Source organism: Coregonus lavaretus, assembly GCF_964263955.1.
Source record: "Coregonus lavaretus genome assembly, contig: HAP1_SCAFFOLD_2403, whole genome shotgun sequence".
Taxonomy (NCBI): domain Eukaryota; kingdom Metazoa; phylum Chordata; class Actinopteri; order Salmoniformes; family Salmonidae; genus Coregonus; species Coregonus lavaretus.
Window position 1 is genome coordinate 45,631 of NW_028157176.1, and position 22,210 is coordinate 67,840.

Consider the following 22,210-nt stretch of genomic DNA (forward strand, 5'->3'; position numbering starts at 1 on the left):
AAAACTCTGGGGCTCTATGGCACTAGTCCAGCTGAATACTGTGGTGCTCTGTGGCTGTAGTCTAGTTGAAGACTGTGGTGCTCTGTGGCTGTAGTCTAGTTGAATAATGTTGTGCTCTGTGGCTCTAGTCTAGTTGAAGACTGTGGTGCTCTGTGGCTCTAGTCTAGTTGAAGACTGTGGTGCTCTGTGGCTCTAGTTATTTGAAGACTGTGGTGCTCTGTGGCTCTTGTCTAGTTGAAGACTTTGGGGCTCTGTGGCTGTAGTCTAGTTGAAGACTGTGGTGCTCTTTGACTCTAATCTAATTGAAAACTGTGGGGCTCTATGGCACTAGTCCAGCTGAATACTGTGGTGCTCTGTGGCTGTAGTCTAGTTGAAGACTGTGGTACTCTGTGGCTCTAGTCTAGTGTAATAATGTGGAGCTCTGTGGCTCTAGTCTAGTTGAATACTGTGGTGCCCTGTGGCTCTAGTCTAGTTGAAGAATGTGGTGCTTTGTGGCTCTAGTCTAGTGTAATACTGTGGAGCTCTGTGGCTCTTGTCTAGTTGAATACTGTGGTGCTCTGTGGCTCTAGTCTAGTTGAAGACTGTGGTGCTCTGTGGCTCTAGTCTAGTTGAAGACTGTGGTGCTCTGTGGCTCTAGTTATTTGAAGACTGTGGTGCTCTGTGGCTCTTGTCTAGTTGAAGACTTTGGGGCTCAGTGGCTGTAGTCTAGTTGAAGTCTTTGGTGATCTGTGACTCTAATCTAATTGAAAACTGTGGGGCTCTATGGCACTAGTCTAGTTGAAGACTGTGGTGCTCTGTGGCTGTAATCTAGTTGAAGACTGTGGTGCTCTGTGGCTCTAGTCTAGTGTAATACTGTGGTGCTCTGTGGCTCTAGTCTAGTTGAAAACTATGGTGGTCTGTGGCTCTAGTCTAGTTGAAGACTGTGGTGCTCTGTGGCTCTAGTCTAGTGTAATACTGTGGTGCTCTGTGGCTCTTGTCTAGTTGAAGAATGTGGTGCTCTGTGGCTCTAGTCTAGTTGAATATTGTGGTGCTCTGTGGCTCTAGTCTAGTTGAAGACTGTGGTGCTCTGTGGCTCTAGTCTAGTTGAATACAGTGGTGCTCTGTGGCTCTAGTCTAGTTGAAGACTGTGGTTCTTTGTGGCTGTAGTCTAGTGTAATACTGTGGTGCTATATGGCTCTAGTCTAGTTGAATACTATGGTGCTCTGTGGCTCTAGTCTAGTTTAATACTGTGCTGCTCTGTGGCTCTAGTCTAGTTGAAGACTGTGGTGCTCTTTGGCTCTTGTCTAGTTGAAGACTGTGGTGTTCTGTGGCTCTAGTCTAGTTGAAGACTGTGGTGCTTTTTGGCTCTAGTTTAGTTGAAGACTGTGGTGCTCTTTGGCTATTGTCTAGTTGAAGACTGTGGTGCTCTGTGGCTCTAGTCTAGTGGAAGACTGTGGTGCTCTGTGGCTGTAGTCTAGTTGAATACTGTGGTACTCTGTGGCTCTAGTATATTTGAAGACTGTGGTGCTCTGTGGCTCTAGTCTAGTTGAATACTGTGGTGCCCTGTGGCTCTAGTCTAGTTGAATACTTTGGTTCTCTGTGATTCAAATCTAGTTGAAGAATGTGGTGCTCTGTGGCTCTATTCTAGTTTAATAATGTGGTGCTCTGTGGCTCTAGTCTAGTTGAAGATTGTGGTGCTCTGTGGCTCTAGTTTAGTTGAAGACTTTGGTGCTCTTTGGCTCTTGTCTAGTTGAAGACTGTGGTGCTCTGTGGCTCTAGTCTAGTTGAAGACTGTGGTGCTCTGTGACTCTAATCTAGTTGAAGACTGTGGGGCTCTGTGACTCTAGTCTAGTTGAAGACTGTGGGGCTCTTTGGCTGTAGTTTAGTTGAAGACTGTCGTGCTCTGTGACTCTAATCTAGTTGAAAACTGTGGGGCTCTGTGGCTCTAGTCTATTTGAAGACTGTGATGCTCTGTGACTCTAATCTATTTGAAGACTGTGGTGCTCTGTGACTCTAATCTAGTTGAAGACTCTGGGGCTCTGTGGCTCTATTCTAGTTGAATACTGTGGTGCTCTGTGTCTCTAGTCTAGTTGAAGACTGTGGTGCTCTGTGGCTCTAGTTTAGTTGAAGACTGTGGTGCTCTTTGGCTCTTGTCTAGTTGAAGACTGTGGTGCTCTGTGGCTCTAGTCTAGTGGAAGACTGTGGTGCTCTGTGGCTGTAGTCTATTTGAATACTGTGGTGCTTTTTGGCTCTAGTATATTTGAAGACTGTGGTGCTCTGTGGCTCTAGTCTAGTTGAATACTGTGGTGCCCTGTGGCTCTAGTCTAGTTGAATACTTTGGTGCTCTGTGACTCAAATCTAGTTGAAGAATGTGGTGCTCTGTGGCTCTATTCTAGTTGAATACTTTGGTGCTCTGTGGCTCTAGTCTAGTTGAAGACTGTGGTGCTCTGTGGCTCTAGTTTAGTTGAAGACTGTGGTGCTCTTTTGCTCTTGTCTAGTTGAAGACTGTGGTGCTCTGTGGCTCTAGTCTAGTTGAAGACTGTGGTGCTCTGTGACTCTAATCTAGTTGTAGACTGTGGGGCTCTGTGACTCTAGTCTAGTTGAAGACTGTGGGGCTCTGTGGCTGTAGTTTAGTTGAAGACTGTCGTGCTCTGTGACTCTAATCTAGTTGAAAACTGTGGGGCTCTGTGGCTCTAGTCTATTTGAAGACTGTGATGCTCTGTGACTCTAATCTATTTGAAGACTGTGGTGCTCTGTGACTCTAATCTAGTTGAAGACTCTGGGGCTCTGTGGCTAAAGTTGATTTTTCGTAGTTCTGCTGGTGTTTGGCTCTCAGGTTTCCATCCTGGGAATGAGAAGGTGAAAAGGTTGGGAAGAATGGTTCCGCCTCAGAACAAAAAGAGGGAACTTTGAGAAAAACTGACATTTTGAAGGTTGTCAGAAATGAAAAGCAAGCCTCACCTACAATATCACAGAATTCCAATGGGGGACAGGGGAGGGGGTGGGGGGGTTGATAAGCTTTAGGGGGCTTTACACCTCTACACCACACCCTTGGCCATGGGCCAGCTCAGCCATGCTCCAGGTTCTCAGGGGGGAGAGCTTTACCTCACAGCCCAGCAGGAGAGAGCCGTGCCTGGGCTAACACTCCTACGCTATCATCTGCACTGGTTCCCCTGATTTCATACTGTATCTCCCACATCTGGCTCAACTACAGCTGTTTTATTTTCTCTGGTGGCAAAAATATTTATCTTTCACCAACTCTCCCTTCCTTCGTCTCTCGTGCCCGACATTGCTCTCCAATCATCCCTCCATCTGTCCTGCTCTCTCTCATCCATCCCTCCATCTGTCCTGCCCTCTCTCATCCATCCCTCCATCTGTCCTCCCCTCTCTCATCCATCCCTCCATCTGTCCTGCCCTCTCTCATCCATCCCTCCATCTGTCCTGCCCTCTCTCATCCATCCATCTGTCCTGCCCTCTCTCATCCATCCCTCCATCTGTCCTCCCCTCTCTCATCCTTCCCTCCATCTGTCCTGCCCTCTCTCATCCATCCCTCCATCTGTCCTGCCCTCTCTCATCCATCCCTCCATCTGTCCTGCCCTCTCTCATCCATCCCTCCATCTGTCCTGCCCTCTCTCATCCATCCCTCCATCTGTCCTGCCCTCTCTCATCCATCCCTCCATCTGTCTAGCCCTCTCTCATCCATCCCTCCATCTGTCCTGCTCTCTCTCATCCATCCCTCCATCTGTCCTGCCCTCTCTCATCCATCCCTCCATCTGTCCTGCTCTCTCTCATCCATCCCTCCATCTGTCCTGCTCTCTCTCATCCATCCCTCCATCTGTCCTGCTCTCTCTCATCCATCCCTCCATCTGTCCTGCCCTCTCATCCATCCCTCCATCTGTCCTGCTCTCTCTCATCCATCCCTCCATCTGTCCTGCCCTCTCTCATCCATCCCTCCATCTGTCCTGCCCTCTCTCATCCATCCCTCCAGCTTTCCTCCCCTCTCTCATCCATCCCTCCATCTGTCTAGCCCTCTCTCATCCATCCCTCCATCTGTCCTGCCCTCTCTCATCCATCCCTCCATCTGTCCTGCCCTCTCTCATCCATCCCTCCATCCCTCAGGCTGTTAGACACATACACCTGAATAAGAAAAGGAGAGCAGCAAACTCTAGGAGCTCAGATGAAATAATGTAATAGTAGCGTTTCGACAGCCATGCTGTATTCATCAGGATTTAATACACCTAACATGCACAAAGAGATATAAAGTGAATCAACAAATTATCCAGATGATTGATGTCACTTCAGCCAATAACAATTTAACGTAACATCTTCCAAACGGGGAACAAGCGCCAAAATGACGAGTTTTTCCACAGTGCTTGCCTTTCTAGCCATCTCCACTCTGGAGTCCCACTCACTTCAAATCAGCTTTATTAGCATCAACGTTTTCAAACAGTTCCCAACTTTAATTCACAGAAAGCACTGTAGAGACAGATAGGAGACATGGCAGGCACTTCCAGAGTTTTCTGTGACTGTCATGAGAATCCTAATCATAGTGAACCCTCAAAACAGGGCTGATTCCCATATTGAACAGATTAAACTTTTTGGCCCCATTTACAACATGATTAACAATAAACTAACTGACTGAAGAGACAGACAGACAGAGGCAAAGTGAGAGGAGGTAGGGAGAGGGAGAGAGAGAGAGAGAGAGAGAGAGGGAGAGAGAGAGAGAGAGAGAGAGAGAGAGAGAGAGAGAGAGAGAGAGAGAGAGAGAGAGAGAGAGAGAGAGAGAGAGGGAGAGAGAGAGGGGGGTGACAAATAGGGAGAGTAATTAATTAGAAGTAATTAAACTGCAAAATAAAATAAAAATTCTGCCTCGAAGGTAAGACAATGGCACACTTCTGGACAAGCACATGGCACATTGCAAAAAGGGACAAACTACCAACAACCCTGACCTGTAACCTGGAAACACTTTCATTTGTAAAGACTGGACACTATTAGTAGGAGTTAACCACTCTTGCCCTCGCCTGCCCACCTTGTTTCACGGAAATGGGACAAACTCAAGTGGCTCTTAAAGAACCCAGCACAAGCACAATTTTTGTCCAGTTAGCGAACACCTTGGAACACCTTGCTCCCGGTCAACTAAAGACAGTTCATCGATTTTCAACATTACATACAGTAGACCTACAGTAGGCACAGAGTAGTGTATTCTACTATGTACCACAATAGGGCAAACTTGATCTCTCAATTGAGTGCTTGCGTCTAGGCACACATTCACAGAACCACCAGCTTTTCAGGCAATATGGGGCAAGGCAACGGCCACCTGTGGTTGTCACAGCAACATATGCAGGACAGCACGTTTTTGCCATGTGATAACGGTCAAATGCAATAACACATGATACAATAACAACCACATCACATACCATCCAACATACAGTATAATTAAGCAATAGGGCACAAGGGGGTGTGGTAAATGGCCAATATACCATGGCTAAGGGCTGTTCTGATGCACAACGCAACGCGGCGTGCCTGGACACAGCCCTTAGCCGTGGTATATTGGTCATATACCACAAACCCCCGAGGCGCCTTATTGCTATTATAAACTGGTTACCAACGTAATTAGAGCAGTTAAAAATAAATATTTTGTCATACTCATGGTATACGGTCTGTTATACCACGGCTGTCAGACAATCAGCATTCAGGGCTCGAACCACCCAGTTTATAATAACAATTGCATACCATTAATCATACTGTACCTAGACCTAAACCACAACCACATACCATGAAATATGCACAGTGTTTTGAGCATGATCTCAGTGGACATAGTCTCTGTGTAAGCATTACAATAACAGTCATATGCCAGATTTAGATTCAACACTGCAATAATGTCTAGCAATATTATATGAACACAGAATCACTACAGGATCCATGCAAGGTGTCGATTGATAAAATACCATTCACCAATACTGTACAGTTTGGTCCAACAATTCTACATGAAACTGAGCGGTCAGCATCATTAAATGTAATGCAATCATAATATGTATGGGGTGTCCACATTTCATTCAACTGAATGTCTACATGTGTTTAATTACATTCATATTTTATTTACATCATCTGAGGCAAACTGTCTTTGCAAAACTCAATAGCCTGTGATAGGCAAGACAGAATTCCCATACAAATACATATATTCATCCTATTTGATGTACAGTCAACTCCTGATAAGTGCACATTGGATAACTGCAAGCTGTGCATTGTAGTTAATCCGTTCTTATTAAAGTTCAGTGTTTTTCATTGTTTTGTATCTGCATGCTTCAGTTTAGTGCATGCCAAGCAATTCCAATAACATTGTATTTATCAGGAGCTGACTGTAAGTGTTCTACATGGTGATGATGGTGATACAGATGTCACCTACCTCTGCTTCTCCGAGCCGTGGACGAGCTGGCCAGCGCCATCCCAACGATGACGAGGAGGTAGAGGAAGAGGAGGAAGGTGTGTGAGCGCTGCATGGTTGTAGCTTCTCTGCAGAGGTCTCAGGTAAAAAGGACTGGCTGGTGGGTCTCACTAGATACACGTGACTTGTGTAGATCTGCTCAGGTACTCCACTAAATGATCACAGTTCAGGACTAAGAGGAGGACTAAGGTGAGCCACTGGACTACAGTACTGGAGAATTTCAGAGTAAATATCAACCAGCTCTGGACTAGCTCACAGACTGCGCCTGGTATACGACTACAACAGTGGAACTAGAACAGTAGAACTAGAACAGTAAAGTCATTCTCCTAGGTCTGTGTGATTCTGAGAACTGTCTCTGGTGGCTGGACTACTTCCCTGAGCTGGTGGGTCTCAGGACTTGTGCAGCACACTGGACAGGCTCTGTCTGAGGCTGAGGGGCTGGGTGCGCTGAGGCTCTATGCTGTGCTCTGGGATCCAGGGAGACCAGCCTGCAGCATATATACCTACAGAGGGAGGGGACACAGGAAAGCAGACACACCCCTTTTCTTTTTTCGCACTCTCCCACAGAGAACAGCACTCTTTTACTTGCTGTCACACCCTCTCTCTCTCTCTCTCTCTCTCTCTCGTGTCTCTGGCCCTTTCTCTTTCTCTCTTCCGTTCTCTTTCATTTTCACTCACTCTCTTTCTCTCTCATTCCCCCTTTCATTTTTTCTTTCTTTCTTTCTTTCTGTAATTTTTTTTCTACGATTTCCACACCTCCACTGTTTTCCATCCATAAGGCTCTTGCTGATTTTTCGTTGCACTTACTCTCTAATTCTCTCTTTCCTTTCTTTCTCTCCCTCCTTCTTTTTCCTCCCTTTCCTATCCCTCACTCTAACACTCTTTTTACCTCTCTCTTAATTTAGCCCAAAGTTGTAAGGTGTTTAAAGGTTCTGGAAGAGTCTTCCAAAAACGGAGGTAAGGAGGAAAAAGAGAAGAGTGGTGTTCCAGTAGAGTTTTTCCTCTTTCATCCCTCTCTCATCCCTCTGTCATCCCTCTCACATTCCTCTCTCATCCCTCTCTCATCCCTCTCTCATCCCTCTCTCATTCCTATCTCATCCCTCTCTCATCCCTCTGTCATCCCTCTCTCATTACTCTCTCATCCCTCTGTCATCCCTCTCTCTTCCCTCTCTCATCCCTCACTCATTCCTCTCTCATTCCTCTCTCATCCCTCTCTCATTTCTCTCATCCCTCTCTCATCCCTCTCTCATCCCTCTCTCATTCCTCTCTCATCCCTCTCTCATCCCTCTCTCATTCCTCTCTCATCCCTCTGTCATCCCTCTGTCATTCCTCTGTCATCTCTCTGTAATCCCTCTCTCATCCCTCTCACTCCTCTCTCATCCCTCTCTCATCCCTATGTCATCCCTCTCTCATCCCTCTCACTCCTCTCTCATCCCTCTGTCATCCCTCTCTCATTCCTCTCTCATCCCTCTGTCATCCCTCTCTCGTCCCTCTCACTCCTCTCTCATCTCTCTGTCATCCCTCTTTCATCCCTATATCATCCCTCTGTCATCCCTCTGTCATCCCTCTGTCATCCCTCTCTCATCCCTCTCCCCTCTCTCATACCTCTCTCATCCCTCTCTCATTCCTATCTCATCCCTCTCTCATTCCTCTCTCATCCCTCTGTCATCCCTCTCTCATTCCTATCTCATCCCTCTCTCATTCCTCTCTCATCCCTCTGTCATCCCTCTCTCATTCCTATCTCATCCCTCTCTCATCCCTCTGTCATCCCTCTGTCATCCCTCTCTCATCCCTCTCCCCTCTCTCATACCTCTCTAATCCCTCTCTCATCCCTCTCTCATCCCTCTCTCATTCCTCTGTCATCCCTCTCTCATTCCTATCTCATCCCTCTCTCATTCCTCTCTCATCCCTCTGTCATTCCTCTGTCATTCCTATCTCATCCCTCTCTCATTCCTCCGTCATCCCTATCTCATCCCTCTCTCATTCCTCTCATTCCTCTCTCATCCCTCTCTCATCCCTCTCTCATTCCTCCATCATCCCTCTCTCATCCCTCCGTCATCCCTCTCTCACACAATCTCAATTCATTCTGCTGTACCAAACCCCAAAACACGCCACCAACACGTGCAACTTTGGTCACTTCATGCACGTGTGGTAACCCGCCTACTATGAGCAAGCCCCCAAACATGGCCTTTTGGCAACATGTCACCCACCCATCACAAACACGTGCTGGTATATTAGTGCTGCTGCATCATAAAAGTGCCTTTGAACTGCAGACTCATCCATCAATGTTTACAACCATTGGGCACAGTGTGTGTGTGTGTGTGTGCGTGCCTGCCTGCGTGTGTGCGTGTGTGCGCGTGTGCGCGTGTGTGTGTGTATGCGCATGTGATTGAGTGTGTGCATGTGTGTGTCTGTCTGGGTCCAGATTGCTAGCAGTCAGTCGTCCAGCACGGTTCTGCCAGAACCAGGCCTCTGGGATGAGGTGTGTGTCCATGGATGTGTGCATGTGTGTGTTTCCAGGAGCTCCACTGCTCTGGCACTGAGGTTCCATCCCACATGCCATCACACGAGACAGGAACCAGGCTTGGGCAGAGGGGGCGGGTCTATTCAAACAGGAAGTCCCTAAGCACTGTCATATTCCAGGTCACAGGCTTCGTTCTCCAATATTCATTTAAAGATATGTGTTATGGTGCTACAGAGTCAATATCCATATAAAGATATCCCACTGGGCACATACTGGTTGAATCAACATTGATTCCACGTCATATCAATGAAATGACATTGAACCAATGTGGAATAGGCATTGAATTGACGTCTGTGCCCAGTGGGATGTGTTATGGTGCTACAGACTGCTTTCCTTTAAATGTTATAATTCAGAGCTTATAAACGAGAAAACATCTATATTTAGAACAAAATAGGAAAATGTTTAATTTGCATAAGACATCAAGGACTAAGGACTTAGTCAGATCACAAAATGGCTATAGTTATGGTTGTAAAAATGTTGATTCTTTGTCTCTTTGTCCTGTCCAGTAATCCAGCCAGACAGGTGTGTCAGGGTTTATCTGAGGGCTGAATGTTACAGGAAGTGGACATACAGAGGTGCCAGGTCCAGAAGTCAACAGAGAGCATTTCTAGGACAATGGGAAACCTTTTAATATCCTCCCCCTGTACCTCGCCAAGCCCCGTCCCCCTGTTCAACCGCTCCAACTACATTTACATTTACATCATTTAGCAGACGCTCTTATCCAGAACGACTTACAAATTGGTGCATTCAACTTATGATAGCCAGTGGGACAACCACTTTTCTTCTTCTTTTTTTTTTATGGGGGGGGAGTGGGGGATGGTGGGGGTAGAAGGATTACTTTATATTATTCCAGGTATTCCTTAAAGAGGTAGGGTTTCAAGTGTCTTCGGAAGTGTTCCTCCTTCCACCTCCTTCCACCTCCTCCAACCTTTTTCCTCCTCCACCCACCTTCTTGCATCTCCTCCCTCCTCCTTACATCTCCCTCCCACCCCTCCATTCCCCCTGTAGTCTGTGAGGGTGATCAGTGATGAAGCCACAGGAAGAGACAGAACAGTGAGTGCAGGATGGCATTTTCTGAGCTCAGCTTACATAACCGTGTCTTTGCTGTAAAAGCCATGTCCAAGCCTCGGGAGAACTTCAGGGGGAAGTCAGAAGAACCTCCCTCTGTACAGCACAATACCACCTCTGTCCCTCTGTACTGGGCACAGGATGGGTGGCCATAGAGAGAGGGAGGAGGGAGAGAAAGCGATAAGAAGGGATGGATGGAGAAATGGAGAGAGAGAGTGGAGGAAGAGAGAAAGAACAAGGGAGGGAGGGTAAAAAAGAGAGGGGATAGAATAAAACTGGGCCAACAAAAATGCCAAAAGTACTCTAAAATGAGACAGGTGCCTTTGATTTAAATCTGACCAGAGTTTTCAATCAATCTAGTCAATGTTCCACATACTGCGGGGAAGACAAGATAACTGTTCCCATAGCATCTGTCAGTTCTGTTCTTAATACATTTCCGTTGTTCACCTTCTCAAGGCCTTCTCCATGCTATCCAGCTAACCTGTAGTGGAATGTTGCCTGGTTTCCTTCAAGATAGCCATTTACATGTCAGACAATGTCTGGAGCTATTCGTGAACCTGACCCCTGACACCCCACCCCTGACCTCAGATACCTTTGAGTTCAGAAACACCCGTCTACAAATATGTGCTTCTGCTGCGTGCCTGTGTGTGTATGTCTTTGTGCCTGTGTGCCAGTGTGTGTATGTCTTTGTGCCTGTGTGCCAGTGTGTGTATGTCTTTGTGCCTGTGTGCCAGTGTGTGTATGTCTTTGTGCCTGTGTGCCAGTGTGTGTATGTATTTGTGCCTGTGTGCCAGTGTGTGTATGTCTGTCAGATGGATACTGATGTACTGTACAGTCGTGGTCAAAAGTTTTGAGAATGACACAAATACTAATTTTCACAAAGTCTGCTGCCTCTGCGGCATATAGAAGCAAACCGGATGGACATCATGAAAATGATCGGAGAGGTTGAGAGTAGAAGAAGTTCAGGAGCAAAAACTAAATAAAAATTAATATATATATAATAGAATTATTGTAAAATTGACTGTGTCCATAAGGTGTAGATAGTAAGTATAGGCCGGAAGTAGAGGCCTGGGCATTGTTGTTCACTAATTTACTCCAAGTAGGGAAAGGATGGCGGGGTTGAAAAGTAATAAAGGGGAGTATATATATAAAAAACATGGGGGATTGGAAGTGATGCAGACAATTACATTGATAGAAGTTACAATCTATCTGCAATATTAAGCTGATCTACCCCCCCCCCCCCACAAAAAAAAATAATTTACAAATAATTTTTAAAAACAGGAAACAAACATCCATATATGAAATATCCATAAACAATGAATAAAATAAATCTGCTTTTATCATATCAGACACAAATCAGATGGGTACAAGCAATGGGCACAAATAAAATGTTCCCAAATGAATCATCAACAGCCCATGACTCAGCATCAGCTGTTACCACACCACTCAGACACAAATCCATGCCTGAGAGATTTAAAATAAAACTTTAACAAATCAAATATCGATAAACCCTGAGTTTACAAAATCACAGTGTCCATCCGTACTGCTCAATACAAATGAGCAGAACTTAATGGGAACTTAAATGTTAATTAATTAATTATCAATAGACTATGAGTCTGCTGAATCACAGCGGGCCAGCCACTCAAGACACAGCTGACCATAAATCAGTGCTGAAGGAGAGTAAGCAGTGTGAATTAGTAATGAGGCAGAGAAACAGCAGACTTCAGACTCACAGGGTTGGAGGGAGGCCGCTCCATAATGACCTGATCCCTTCGCTGCGGACTATCTTAATAAAGGCATCCTGCAGAGAGAGGGTTAAAAAACCAGAGATAAAGAACTAATGCATGATACTGATGTACATGTTTATAAATGCTTAAGGGTCGCACCGAATGTGGATCTCCCATTTGTCTACGGTTTGTTCAGCACGCTGTTGATGTCTAACTGCCAAAATTTTTGTGTGATTCTACATGTAAAATCGGTTCGCACTCGGTTCGCAAATTACAGCCGGCACTCTGTTCAGAGGAGCTAAATACTCTCGGCAGGCAAATGCTATCGGTGTGTCCGAACCTTTATACATGTTAATAATGCTTGTGGTTAGCTTTCGATGGGTCCATCACTTAAGGCTGGTGCCAAGTCCCACCTAGGGCTGTGGCGGTCATGACATTTTGTCATCCGGTGATTGTGATGCAAATAACTGCCAGTCTCACGGTAATTAACCGTTAATTAACATAAACACATTTATGTAAACACATTTATAGAGTTATTTATGTAACAAACGTTGGGCTATATGTTTGGATTTTTAATACATTCTAAGGCTGCATGGAGTGACTCTAATTATGATTAGGAAAAAGTCGCATGAAAGGCATGAGCTCTGCTTTGTTTTTTTGCGGAGGCTGCACACACTTCATCAGTCTCTCATTCACAATTGGACAAGCACTTGATAATGCCTCGAATTTCCCAGTGGCATCCCCTTTGTGTGGCGGTAATGCCCCCTAAATAAATCCATGCTTTTTGTGGCCAGTGGCCGTTGTGCCCTTGGGCTGAATATAATAATTATAATTCCCTTCTCCCGGCTGCGCACTCCGAAGCTCCTCTCACTCACATGCTTCTCAGTCACGTGATCGGGTCTTTCTCACAGATTACAAGTGAAGACAGACACATCGGGGACGCAACTGCATGCGTCCTAATCCAATTCCGAGGCGCATATTGAAGATATTGGAAGAACTGTCCACATTTACTTTTCATCAGCCAACAAGATGAGTAGGCCTAACGAACAGCAAAAGCACTAGCCTATGTCAATCTACTATCGCCCAAAGTTGACCTATTCTAGTCTGTGCAGGAAATAAATATTCCATACATAGTCTGGGACAGTTGTGGGATGCGATTGATCCCAAATTAATACAACCACTAGCATCCAAAAAATGTGTTTAAGTAATGAGGCTGACACAACAGATCAGAACGTTTAGCTTAAAATGTTTATAAACTATTAGGCTATTTCGTCACATTATAAGCGCAGCAATGCGCACACGACAGTAGGCTTTAAGCGCGAATGTTCCATTAGCAGGAAAACACCATTCTCAAAAGTGACCACAAATACGATTATGCATGTGATGCTTTTATTAGAAAGGTGCATTTTTATGGTGAAAATTATCTTCCCCAAACTTGAGCCAGTTAGGCTCTACACCTGTTGTAAAGCGTTGTAAAGCGGATTAATGTGCTTAATTTTAAGAAGTTATTTGGCCACTTTAGTTGTGATACAAACCTTATCAAAACATATAGGCCTATGGGCTGGGCTACATGAAGTGTGCGACTATGATTTGAAAAAGTCGCAAAAAAAAGGCATGCACTGTTTGTTGCCTTAAGCTGGGCATCATTCACAAGTGATAATATATCATTCACAAGTGATAGGCTAATATTGTCACCCATCAGACTATTCTTGATTTAATCTTGTCTTTACATGTACTAAATAATATATGTGTGAAATTTGTTTTGATTTAGAATGCACCATTATCATGCACAAATACTTGTCATCTATGCACTTAAATAGCAAATGGAGGAAGCTATTCCTGTGGTTTATTTTCCTGCCAGCCAGATAGGCTATACTCCTGTTGTAAAGAGAGGCAATGTGCTTAATATTAGGAAAGTTGAGAAATAAATATAGTAGGCCTAGCCCATAGAAAGCTGATGGGATCTTCATCTTTTTAAAAGAGGTCATCACTCTGTTTTCTCACGAAATTGCATAGCCAAAAAAATAATAATATATAAAAAATAAAAAATAAAAAAAATTAACAAACAAACAAAAAAGTCTGCTGCCTCAGTTTTGATGATGGCAATTTGCATATACTCCAGAATGTCATGAAGAGTGATCAGATGAATTGCAATTAATTGCCAAGTCCCTCTTTGTCATGAAAATGAACTTAATCCCCCCAAAACATTTCCACTGCATTTCAGCCCTGCCACAAAAGGACCAGGTGCCATCATGTCAGTGATTCTCTCGTTAACACAGGTGAGAGTGTTGAGGAGGACAAGGCTGGAGATCACTCTGTCATGCTGATTGAGTTAGAATAACAGACTGGAAGCTTTAAAAGGAGGATGGTGCTTGAAATCATTGTTCTTCCTCCGTTAATCATGGTTACCTGCAAGGAAACACGTGCCGTCATCATTGCTTTGCACAAAAAGGCCTTCACAGGCAAGGATATTGCTGCTAGTAAGATTGCACCTAAATCAACCATTTATCGGATCATCAAGAACTTCAAGGAGAGAGGTTCAATTGTTGTGAAGAAGGCGTCAGGGCGCCCAAGAATGTCCAGCAAGCGCCAGGACCGTCTCCTAAAGTTGATTCAGCTGCGGGATCGGGGCACCACCAGTGCAGAGCTTGCTCAGGAATGGCAGCAGGCAGGTGTGAGTGCAACTGCAAGCACAGTGAGGCGAAGACTTTTGGAGGATGGCCTGGTGTCAAGAAGGGCAGCAAAGAAGCCACTTCTCTCCAGGAAAAACATCAGGGACAGACTGATATTCTGCAAAAGATACAGGGATTGGACTGCTGAGGACTGGGGTAAAGTCATATTCTCTGATGAATCCCCTTTCCGATTGTTTGGGGCATCCGGAAAACACCTTGTCCAGAGAAGACAAGGTGAGCGCTACCATCAGTCCTGTGTCATGCCAACAGTAAAGCATCCTGAGACCATTCATGTGTGGGGTTGCTTCTCAGCCAAGGGAGTGGGCTCACTCACAATTTTGCCTAAGAACACAGCCATGAATAAAGAATTGTACCAACACATCCTCTGAGAGCAACTTCTCCCAACCATCCAAGAACAGTTTGGTGACGACCAATGCCTTTTCCAGCATGATGGAGCACCTTGCCATAAGGCAAAAGTGATAACTAGCTTAGGGAACAAAACATCAAAATGTTGGGTCCAGACCCCAGACCTTAATCCCATTGAGAACTTGCGGTCGAACCTCAAGAGGCAGGTGGACAAACAAAAACCCACAAATTCTGACAAACTCCAAGCATTGATTATGCAAGAATGGGCTGCCAACAGTCAGGATGTGGCCCAGAAGTTAATTGACAGCATGCCAGGGCGGATTGCAGAGGTCTTGAAAAAGAAGGCTCAACACTGCAAATATTGACTCTTTGCATAAACTTCATGTAATTGTCAATAAAAGCCTTTGACACTTATGGAATGCTTGTAATTATACTTCAATATACCATAGTAACATCTGACAAAAATATCTCATAACACTGAAGCAGGGAACTTTGTGAAGACCAATACTTGTGTCATTCTCAAAACTTTTGACCACGTCTGTATAGTCAATCCTATGGTGATCTACACTGAACAAAAATATAAATGCAACACACAACAATTTCAAAGATTTTACTGAGTTACAGTTCATATAAGGAAATTCGTCAATTGAAATAAATAAATTAGGCCCTAATCTATGGATTTCACATGACTGGGAATACAGATATGCAACTGTTGGTCTCAAAAAAAAGGTAGGGGAATGGGTCAGAAAATCAGTCACTATCTGGTGTGACCACCATTTGCCTAATGCAGCGTGACACATCTCCTTCGAGTAGAGTTGATCAGGTTGTTGATTGTGGTCTATGGAAATTTGTTCTACTCTTCAATGTACGAAGTTACTGGATGTTGGCGGGAACTGGAATAAGCTGTCGTACACATCGATCCAGAGCACCCCAAACATGCTCAATGGGTCACATGTCTGATTTGTATGCAGGCCATGGAAGAACTGGGACATTTTCAGCTTCCAGGAATTGTGTACAGATCCTTGCTATATGGGGCCGTGCATTATCATGCTGAAACATGAGGTGATGGCGTCGGATGAATGGCACGACAATGGGCCTCAGGATCTCGTCATGGTATCTCTGTTCCTTCAAATTGTCATTGATCAAATGCAATTGTGTTCATTGTCTGAAGCTTATGCCTGCCCATGTGGAGAGCAATAGAGATTGAGTCATCTGTGGATCTGTTGGGGCGGCATGCGAATTGGAGTGGGTCCTGGGTGTCTGGGATGATGGTGTTGATGTGAGTCATGACCAGCCTTTCAAAGCGTTTTATGACTCCAGTTGTGAGTTCTAAAGGGGGCGATAGTCATTTAGACAGGGTACCTTGCGTGCATGTGTGTGCGCACGCGTGAGCGTAAAGTTTTCCAGCAGCGTGGCTCTGGTTGGCAGGTGGGATATAAAATGGCGGAAAGGAACAACCAATCGGTGACTAATAAAGCAGAACGACTACAATGTGTCTGACCTACATGGTTCTGCTCTCAGCCTCTGAAATATCACTCATTTCAGGAGAGATGCAACTACTATACTGAACAAAAATATAAACGCAACATGTAAAGTGTTGGTCCCATGTTTTATGAGCTGAAATAAAAGATCCCAGAAATGTTAGATACTTACAAAAAGCATATTTATCTCAAATGTTGGGCACAAATTTGTTTACATCCCTTTTAGTGAGCATTTCTCCTTTGCGAAGATAATCCATCCACCTGACAGGTGTGGCATATCAAGAAGCTGATTAAACAGCATGACCATTACACAGGTGCACCTTGTGCAGGGGACAATAAAAGGCCACTCTAAAATGTGCAGTTTTGTCACACAACGCCACAAATGTCTCAAGTTTTGAGGGAGCGTGCAGTTGGCATGCTCACTGAAGGAATATCCCCCAGAGCTGTTGCCAGTGAATTTAATGTTCATTTCTATACAATAAGCCGCCTCCAACATTGTTTTAGAGAATTTGACAGTATGTCCAACCGTCCTCACAACCGCAGACCACGTGTAACCACGCCAGCCGAGGACCTCCACATCCGGCTTCTTCACCTGTTGGATCGTCTGAGGAGGGGGAGGGGTTGCTGAGGAGTGTTTCTGTCTTTAATGAAGCCCTCTTGTGGGGAAAAACTCATTCTAATTGGCTGGGCCCTGGCTCCCCAATGGGTGGGCCTGGCTCCCAAGTGGGTGGGCCTATGCCCTCCCAGACCCACCCATGGCTGCGCCCCTGCCCAGTCATGTGAAATCCATAGATTAGGGCATAATGAATGTGTTTCTATTGACTGATTTTCTTATATGAACTGTAACTTTTCCGTCTTCTTTTCCAAAGCCGTTTTAATCTGCTGATACCTGGTATTGAATAGCTTATTAGGTCCCACTTTTCAATTTCAGTTCAACATTTTGTCCTCCACACATTTCTAGAATCCTAGAATTCTCCACCTCCAAATTCCAAACAGCAATTCACGCCAATTTGGGAATATGCAGTAGCCTACAGTATGATTATCGATGATTGTATAGAAACTATTGATGAATGTGTGCTCTTTCACCACAAAATCCTGCATTTTCATTACGTACTCTGTGAAATCATCTTTTGAACACTCAAGTAGCAGGGTTCATGCCGTCACTCTAAAGCACTTTGTTACAGAGTGAAAATGTAATTATACTGTATATTCTAAACATTTTCAGCATCACTCTCTTACTTCCTCATTGGACAATGATTGGGCAAACCATATAACCTCTGAACCTTTAACACTATTCTATTGGTTGAGCTGTATCATGACGTCATCAGAGTGCGCTGCTGAACACTGTATGCTGGAAACACTTGGTTTGTTATTTTAACTAAAACATAACCAATCTTTGTTAAACATAAATACCGAACGTGTTTTTGCATGGATTCCGCATCGCGGTTAGATTTTTACCAGCTAGGACCACTATCTCTTGTTCCGGAATCTCGCTTAACTGACAAGTTAAAGTCTGCTTGAAAGAGCCGCTAACCTAGCTAAGCTGCTAGCCATCAAGAGACAGGTTGAAGCCTGCTTAACAGAGACGCTAAGCTGCTAGCCATCAAGCTAACAAAGTTGGTACCTGATTAGTTTTGCAATGGAGCCCTCTTTGTCTGGAGAACTAAATTAACGCTGTAGGAGCTGTATCTAAACCGGATCACTCAGAGTTCCAATGCGGCAATTGTTTACTTGCCAAGGATTATAGGCTTGAGGTGGCTTCCTTGATCACGCAGATCGCCAGCCTACGTAAGAAACTGGGGATAACATTTGTCGTTATCCGACTGGTCGGTGTTGCCCGGAGCTCCCCCATCTGATTGCGCCGTCGAAGGAGCACAGCATGAGGAGAAAGGCAATCAATGATGGTCACATGTCACGAGCCGTGGAAGCCGAAGACAGCGACCTCCCACAAAGCAGTCTACACTCCCAACAAGAGGCCCAGAGCGGGATACAAACAACGAATAGTTTCGCCGTACTGGAGCTTGATCTTCCTGCACCTTCGTCTCTGGGGGTGCCTGTGTCTGCGGCCGCAGTGCCAACTACTACAATTTTGAAGTCGACGTCGGCAACCTTCCGTCCCTGCTCTGGATCGAGCGGGGCTTCTCCATCTGTCGGAGGCCTGCATCCTGTGAAGCGTGGGAGTGGCCGAATTTTCTCATCCTTCTCGCCAGCCGTGATTTTGGGCAGCTCCATGGTAAGAAATGTGACCATTCCCGGTGCAAAAACAATGTCCTATCCCGGAGCTCGAGTAAATGACATTACTAAGCTGCTCCCGAATGTACTATGTCACGACATGGAAATCGATTCTATCGCAGTCCATGTGGGTTTTAATGACATTATGAAGGACAGCTCTGAACAGTTGAAACTGGATTTTAAAGAGCTGATTGACTCTCTGCTAGACACTAACCAAAAAAAACATCATATCTGGCCCTGTGCCCTCTCTGAATCATGGCATTAAACGCTTTAGCAGGATTCTTGCTCTTCACAACTGGCTTCGTGATTATTGCAGCTCAATGGGTGTAACTTTTGTTGACAATTTCGATACTTTTTGGAAACAAAACACGTTTTATAAGGAGGATGGGATCCACCCAAATCATTTGGGTTCCTGGATTCTTTCACAGCATTATAAGGCTGCGTTGAGACAATGACTTAGCCATGACCCAAGCCCAGCTCAGCTAATCCCTACCATTGTGACGCAGAGTTGTCAAAATGCTTCAGCAAATGTACATTACATCAGGGGCGTCGGTAGACACAATATAAGTAACCTAATTTATGTCCCTCTAACTGCCCTGAATGCCACCGCTGATCCTACAGCTATTGTGTGCAGTAATCATGTGCCTAAGAACCAGATTTACACTGTAAGCACTGAGCCAGTGTACCCGAGGAGGCAGTCCACTGTGTGCAGCTCACCGTGCACTAACATAAACAACATGAGCACATCTACTGCTGCTAAGCTTCCCAGTAAAGAATAAAAACAAGGAAGCATCCCAGAAGAAAAGTGCTCAAAATAGCCCACGTTAACATATGTAGCTTAAGGTTCATGAAATCAATAATTTGTTAGTAACAGATGACATTCATATTCTTACTATCTCTGAAACTCACTTAGATAATACCTTTGATGATACAGTGGTAGCTATACAAGGTTATAACATTTACAGAAAATATAGAAATGTCAATGGTGGAGGTGTTGCTATTTATATACAGAACCACATTCCTGTGAAGATTAGAGAGGACCTCATGTTAAATACTGTTGAAGTAATATGGCTACAGGTTCATCTGCCTCACCTAAAGCCAATTCTGGTGGGAAGCTGCTATAGACCACCAAGTGCTAACAGTCTGTATCTGGATAACATGTGTGAAATACTTGATAATGTATGTGATATCAATAGAGAGGTATACTTTCTGGGTGATTTAAATATTGACTGGCTATCATCAGGCCGCCCACTCAAGAGAGAGCTTCAAACTGTAACCAGTGGCTGCAACCTGGTTCAAGTTATCAGTCAACCTACCAGGGTGGTTACAAACAGTACAGGAATTAAATCATCAAATCAAATCAAATCAAATTGTATTGGCCACATGCGCCGAATACAACAGGTGCAGACATTACAGTGAAATGCTTACTTACAGCCCTTAACCAACAGTGCATTTATTTTTAACAAAAAAATGTAAAAATAAAACAACAACAAAAAAAGTGTTGAGAAAAAAAAGAGCAGAAGTAAAATATAATAACAGTAGGGAGGCTATATATACAGGGGGGTACCGGTGCAGAGTCAATGTGCGGGGGCACCGGCTAGTTGAGGTAGTTGAAGTAATATGTACATGTGGGTAGAGTTAAAGTGACTATGCATAAATAATTAACAGAGTAGCAGCAGCGTAAAAGGATGGGGTGGGGGGGCAGTGCAAATAGTCTGGGTAGCCATGATTAGCTGTTCAGGAGTCTTATGGCTTGGGGGTAGAAGCTGTTGAGAAGTCTTTTGGACCTAGACTTGGCACTCCGGTACCGCTTGCCGTGCGGTAGCAGAGAGAACAGTCTATGACTAGGGTGGCTGGAGTCTTTGACAATTTTGAGGGCCTTCCTCAAAATCAACATGTATTGATCATATTTTTACTAATGCTGCAGAGAATTGTTTGAAAGCAGTATCCAAATCCTTTGGATGTAGTGATCACAATATTGTGTATAAGAGGTCATACAATACGTTTTCTAGTGATTCTGTCACGTTCGTTTATAGACGGGACGGACCAAGGAGCAGCGTGATATGCATACATGTTTATTTATACTGAATAAACACCACGACAAAACAACAAATGAAACGTGAGGTCCAAGGCAGACAAACAACATACCTCACACGGAACAAGATCCCACAACCCACTAGTGCCAATAGGCTGCCTAAGTATGGTCCCCAATCAGAGACAACGAGCGACAGCTGCCTCTGATTGGGAACCACACCGGCCAACATAGATCTAGACGATCTAGATCTAAACCTAGAACATACCACACAGAAAATACACACCCTGACTCAACAAATACGAGTCCCCAGAGTCAGGGCGTGACAGTACCCCCCCCCCAAAGGTGCGGACTCCGACCGCACAACATAAACATAACAGGGTAGGGGCCGGGTGGGCATTCCGCCTCGGAGGCGGATCCGGCTCAGCGCATGACGACCTCTCACTCTTCACCTCCCTGTTGCGCCCCTGGTCTGGTCTAGACCTCGGCGCGTTGCTTCCCCTCTCCTTCCTCCCATGAAGTACCAAGCCCTGTCTGGACCCTGGTGTGGTAGACCCCGAACCTGGAGAGGGGCTGACGTCTGGATCTGGACTGGAGCCGCTGACCGGAGCTGGACCGGGCACCGGTCGAGCGGACTGCACAGGCTCCGGACTGGAGCCGCTGACCGGAGCTGGACTGAGCACCGGTGGAGCGGACTGCTCTGGGTCCGGAGTGGAGCCGCTGACCTGATCTGGACTAGACCCTGGTGAAGTGGATTGCTCTAGCTCCGGAGTGGAGCAACTGACCGGAGCTGAACTGGGCACCGGTGGAGCGGACTGCTCTGGCTCAGGAATGGAGCAGCCGACCGGTGCCGGTGGAACAGGCACGGGCCGTGCCGGACTGGACACACGCACCACTGTCTTGGTGCGAGGGGCAGGAACAGGCCGGGCCGGGCTGGCGACGCACACCACTGGCTTGGTGCGAGGGGCAGGAGCAGGCCAGGCCGGGCCGGGCTGGCGACGCGCACCACTTACTTGGTGCGAGGGACAGGAACAGGCCGGACCGGGCTGGCGACGTGCACCACTGGCTTGGTGCGAGGGGCAGGAACAGGCCGGACCGAGCTGGCGACGCGCACCACTGGCTTGGTGCGAGGGGCAGGAACAGGCCGGGCCGGGCTGGCGACGCGCACCACTGGCTTGGTGCGAGGGGCAGGAACAGGACGTGCCGGACTGGCGACGCGCACCACTGGCTTGGTGCGAGGGGCAGGAACGGGTCGGGCCATTCTGGGAACACGCACCACTGGCTTAGTGCGGGAAGCAGGAACGGGCCGGACCGGACTGGCGACACGCACCACTTGCTTGGTGTGAGGAGCGGGACTGGGTTCCTTTATTAACCCCCGCTCCTTCTGCTGCCTAACCAGCTCCTCTCGCCGTGCCTCTACACTTTCCTTTTCCCTTATAGCCTCCTGTAGCGCCTCCCTCTGACCTAATATCTCCTGCTCCCTCTGAACCAATAGCCCCCGTAACATGGTGGCCTCCTCTCCTAACCTGCAGATCCGCCCTTTAAGCCCTCTTGTGGTTGCCTCTCGGGTCTCCGTCGTCGGCACTGTTGGCGCCGTTTCTCCTCTCCTACCTGGGCATCCTCCTTCATCGCCTTCCGGTAACGGACGGCCTCCTCCTCCGTAATTCTCCCCCAACCGAGGAGG

General features: G+C 46.0%; 1 protein-coding gene across 1 annotated transcript in view; it reads right to left on the reverse strand.

The window, feature by feature from the left end:
- Positions 1-6,479, reverse strand: part of LOC311125712 (uncharacterized protein) — a gene marked incomplete at both ends in the record, with an annotated part of 51,697 nt that extends 45,218 nt beyond the window's left edge. The window contains one exon of the mRNA XM_084199743.1: positions 6,386-6,479. Within this exon, the coding sequence (XP_084055869.1) occupies positions 6,386-6,479 (94 nt within the window). The remainder of the gene's footprint in view (positions 1-6,385) is intronic.
- Positions 6,480-22,210: the final 15,731 nt, after the last annotated feature.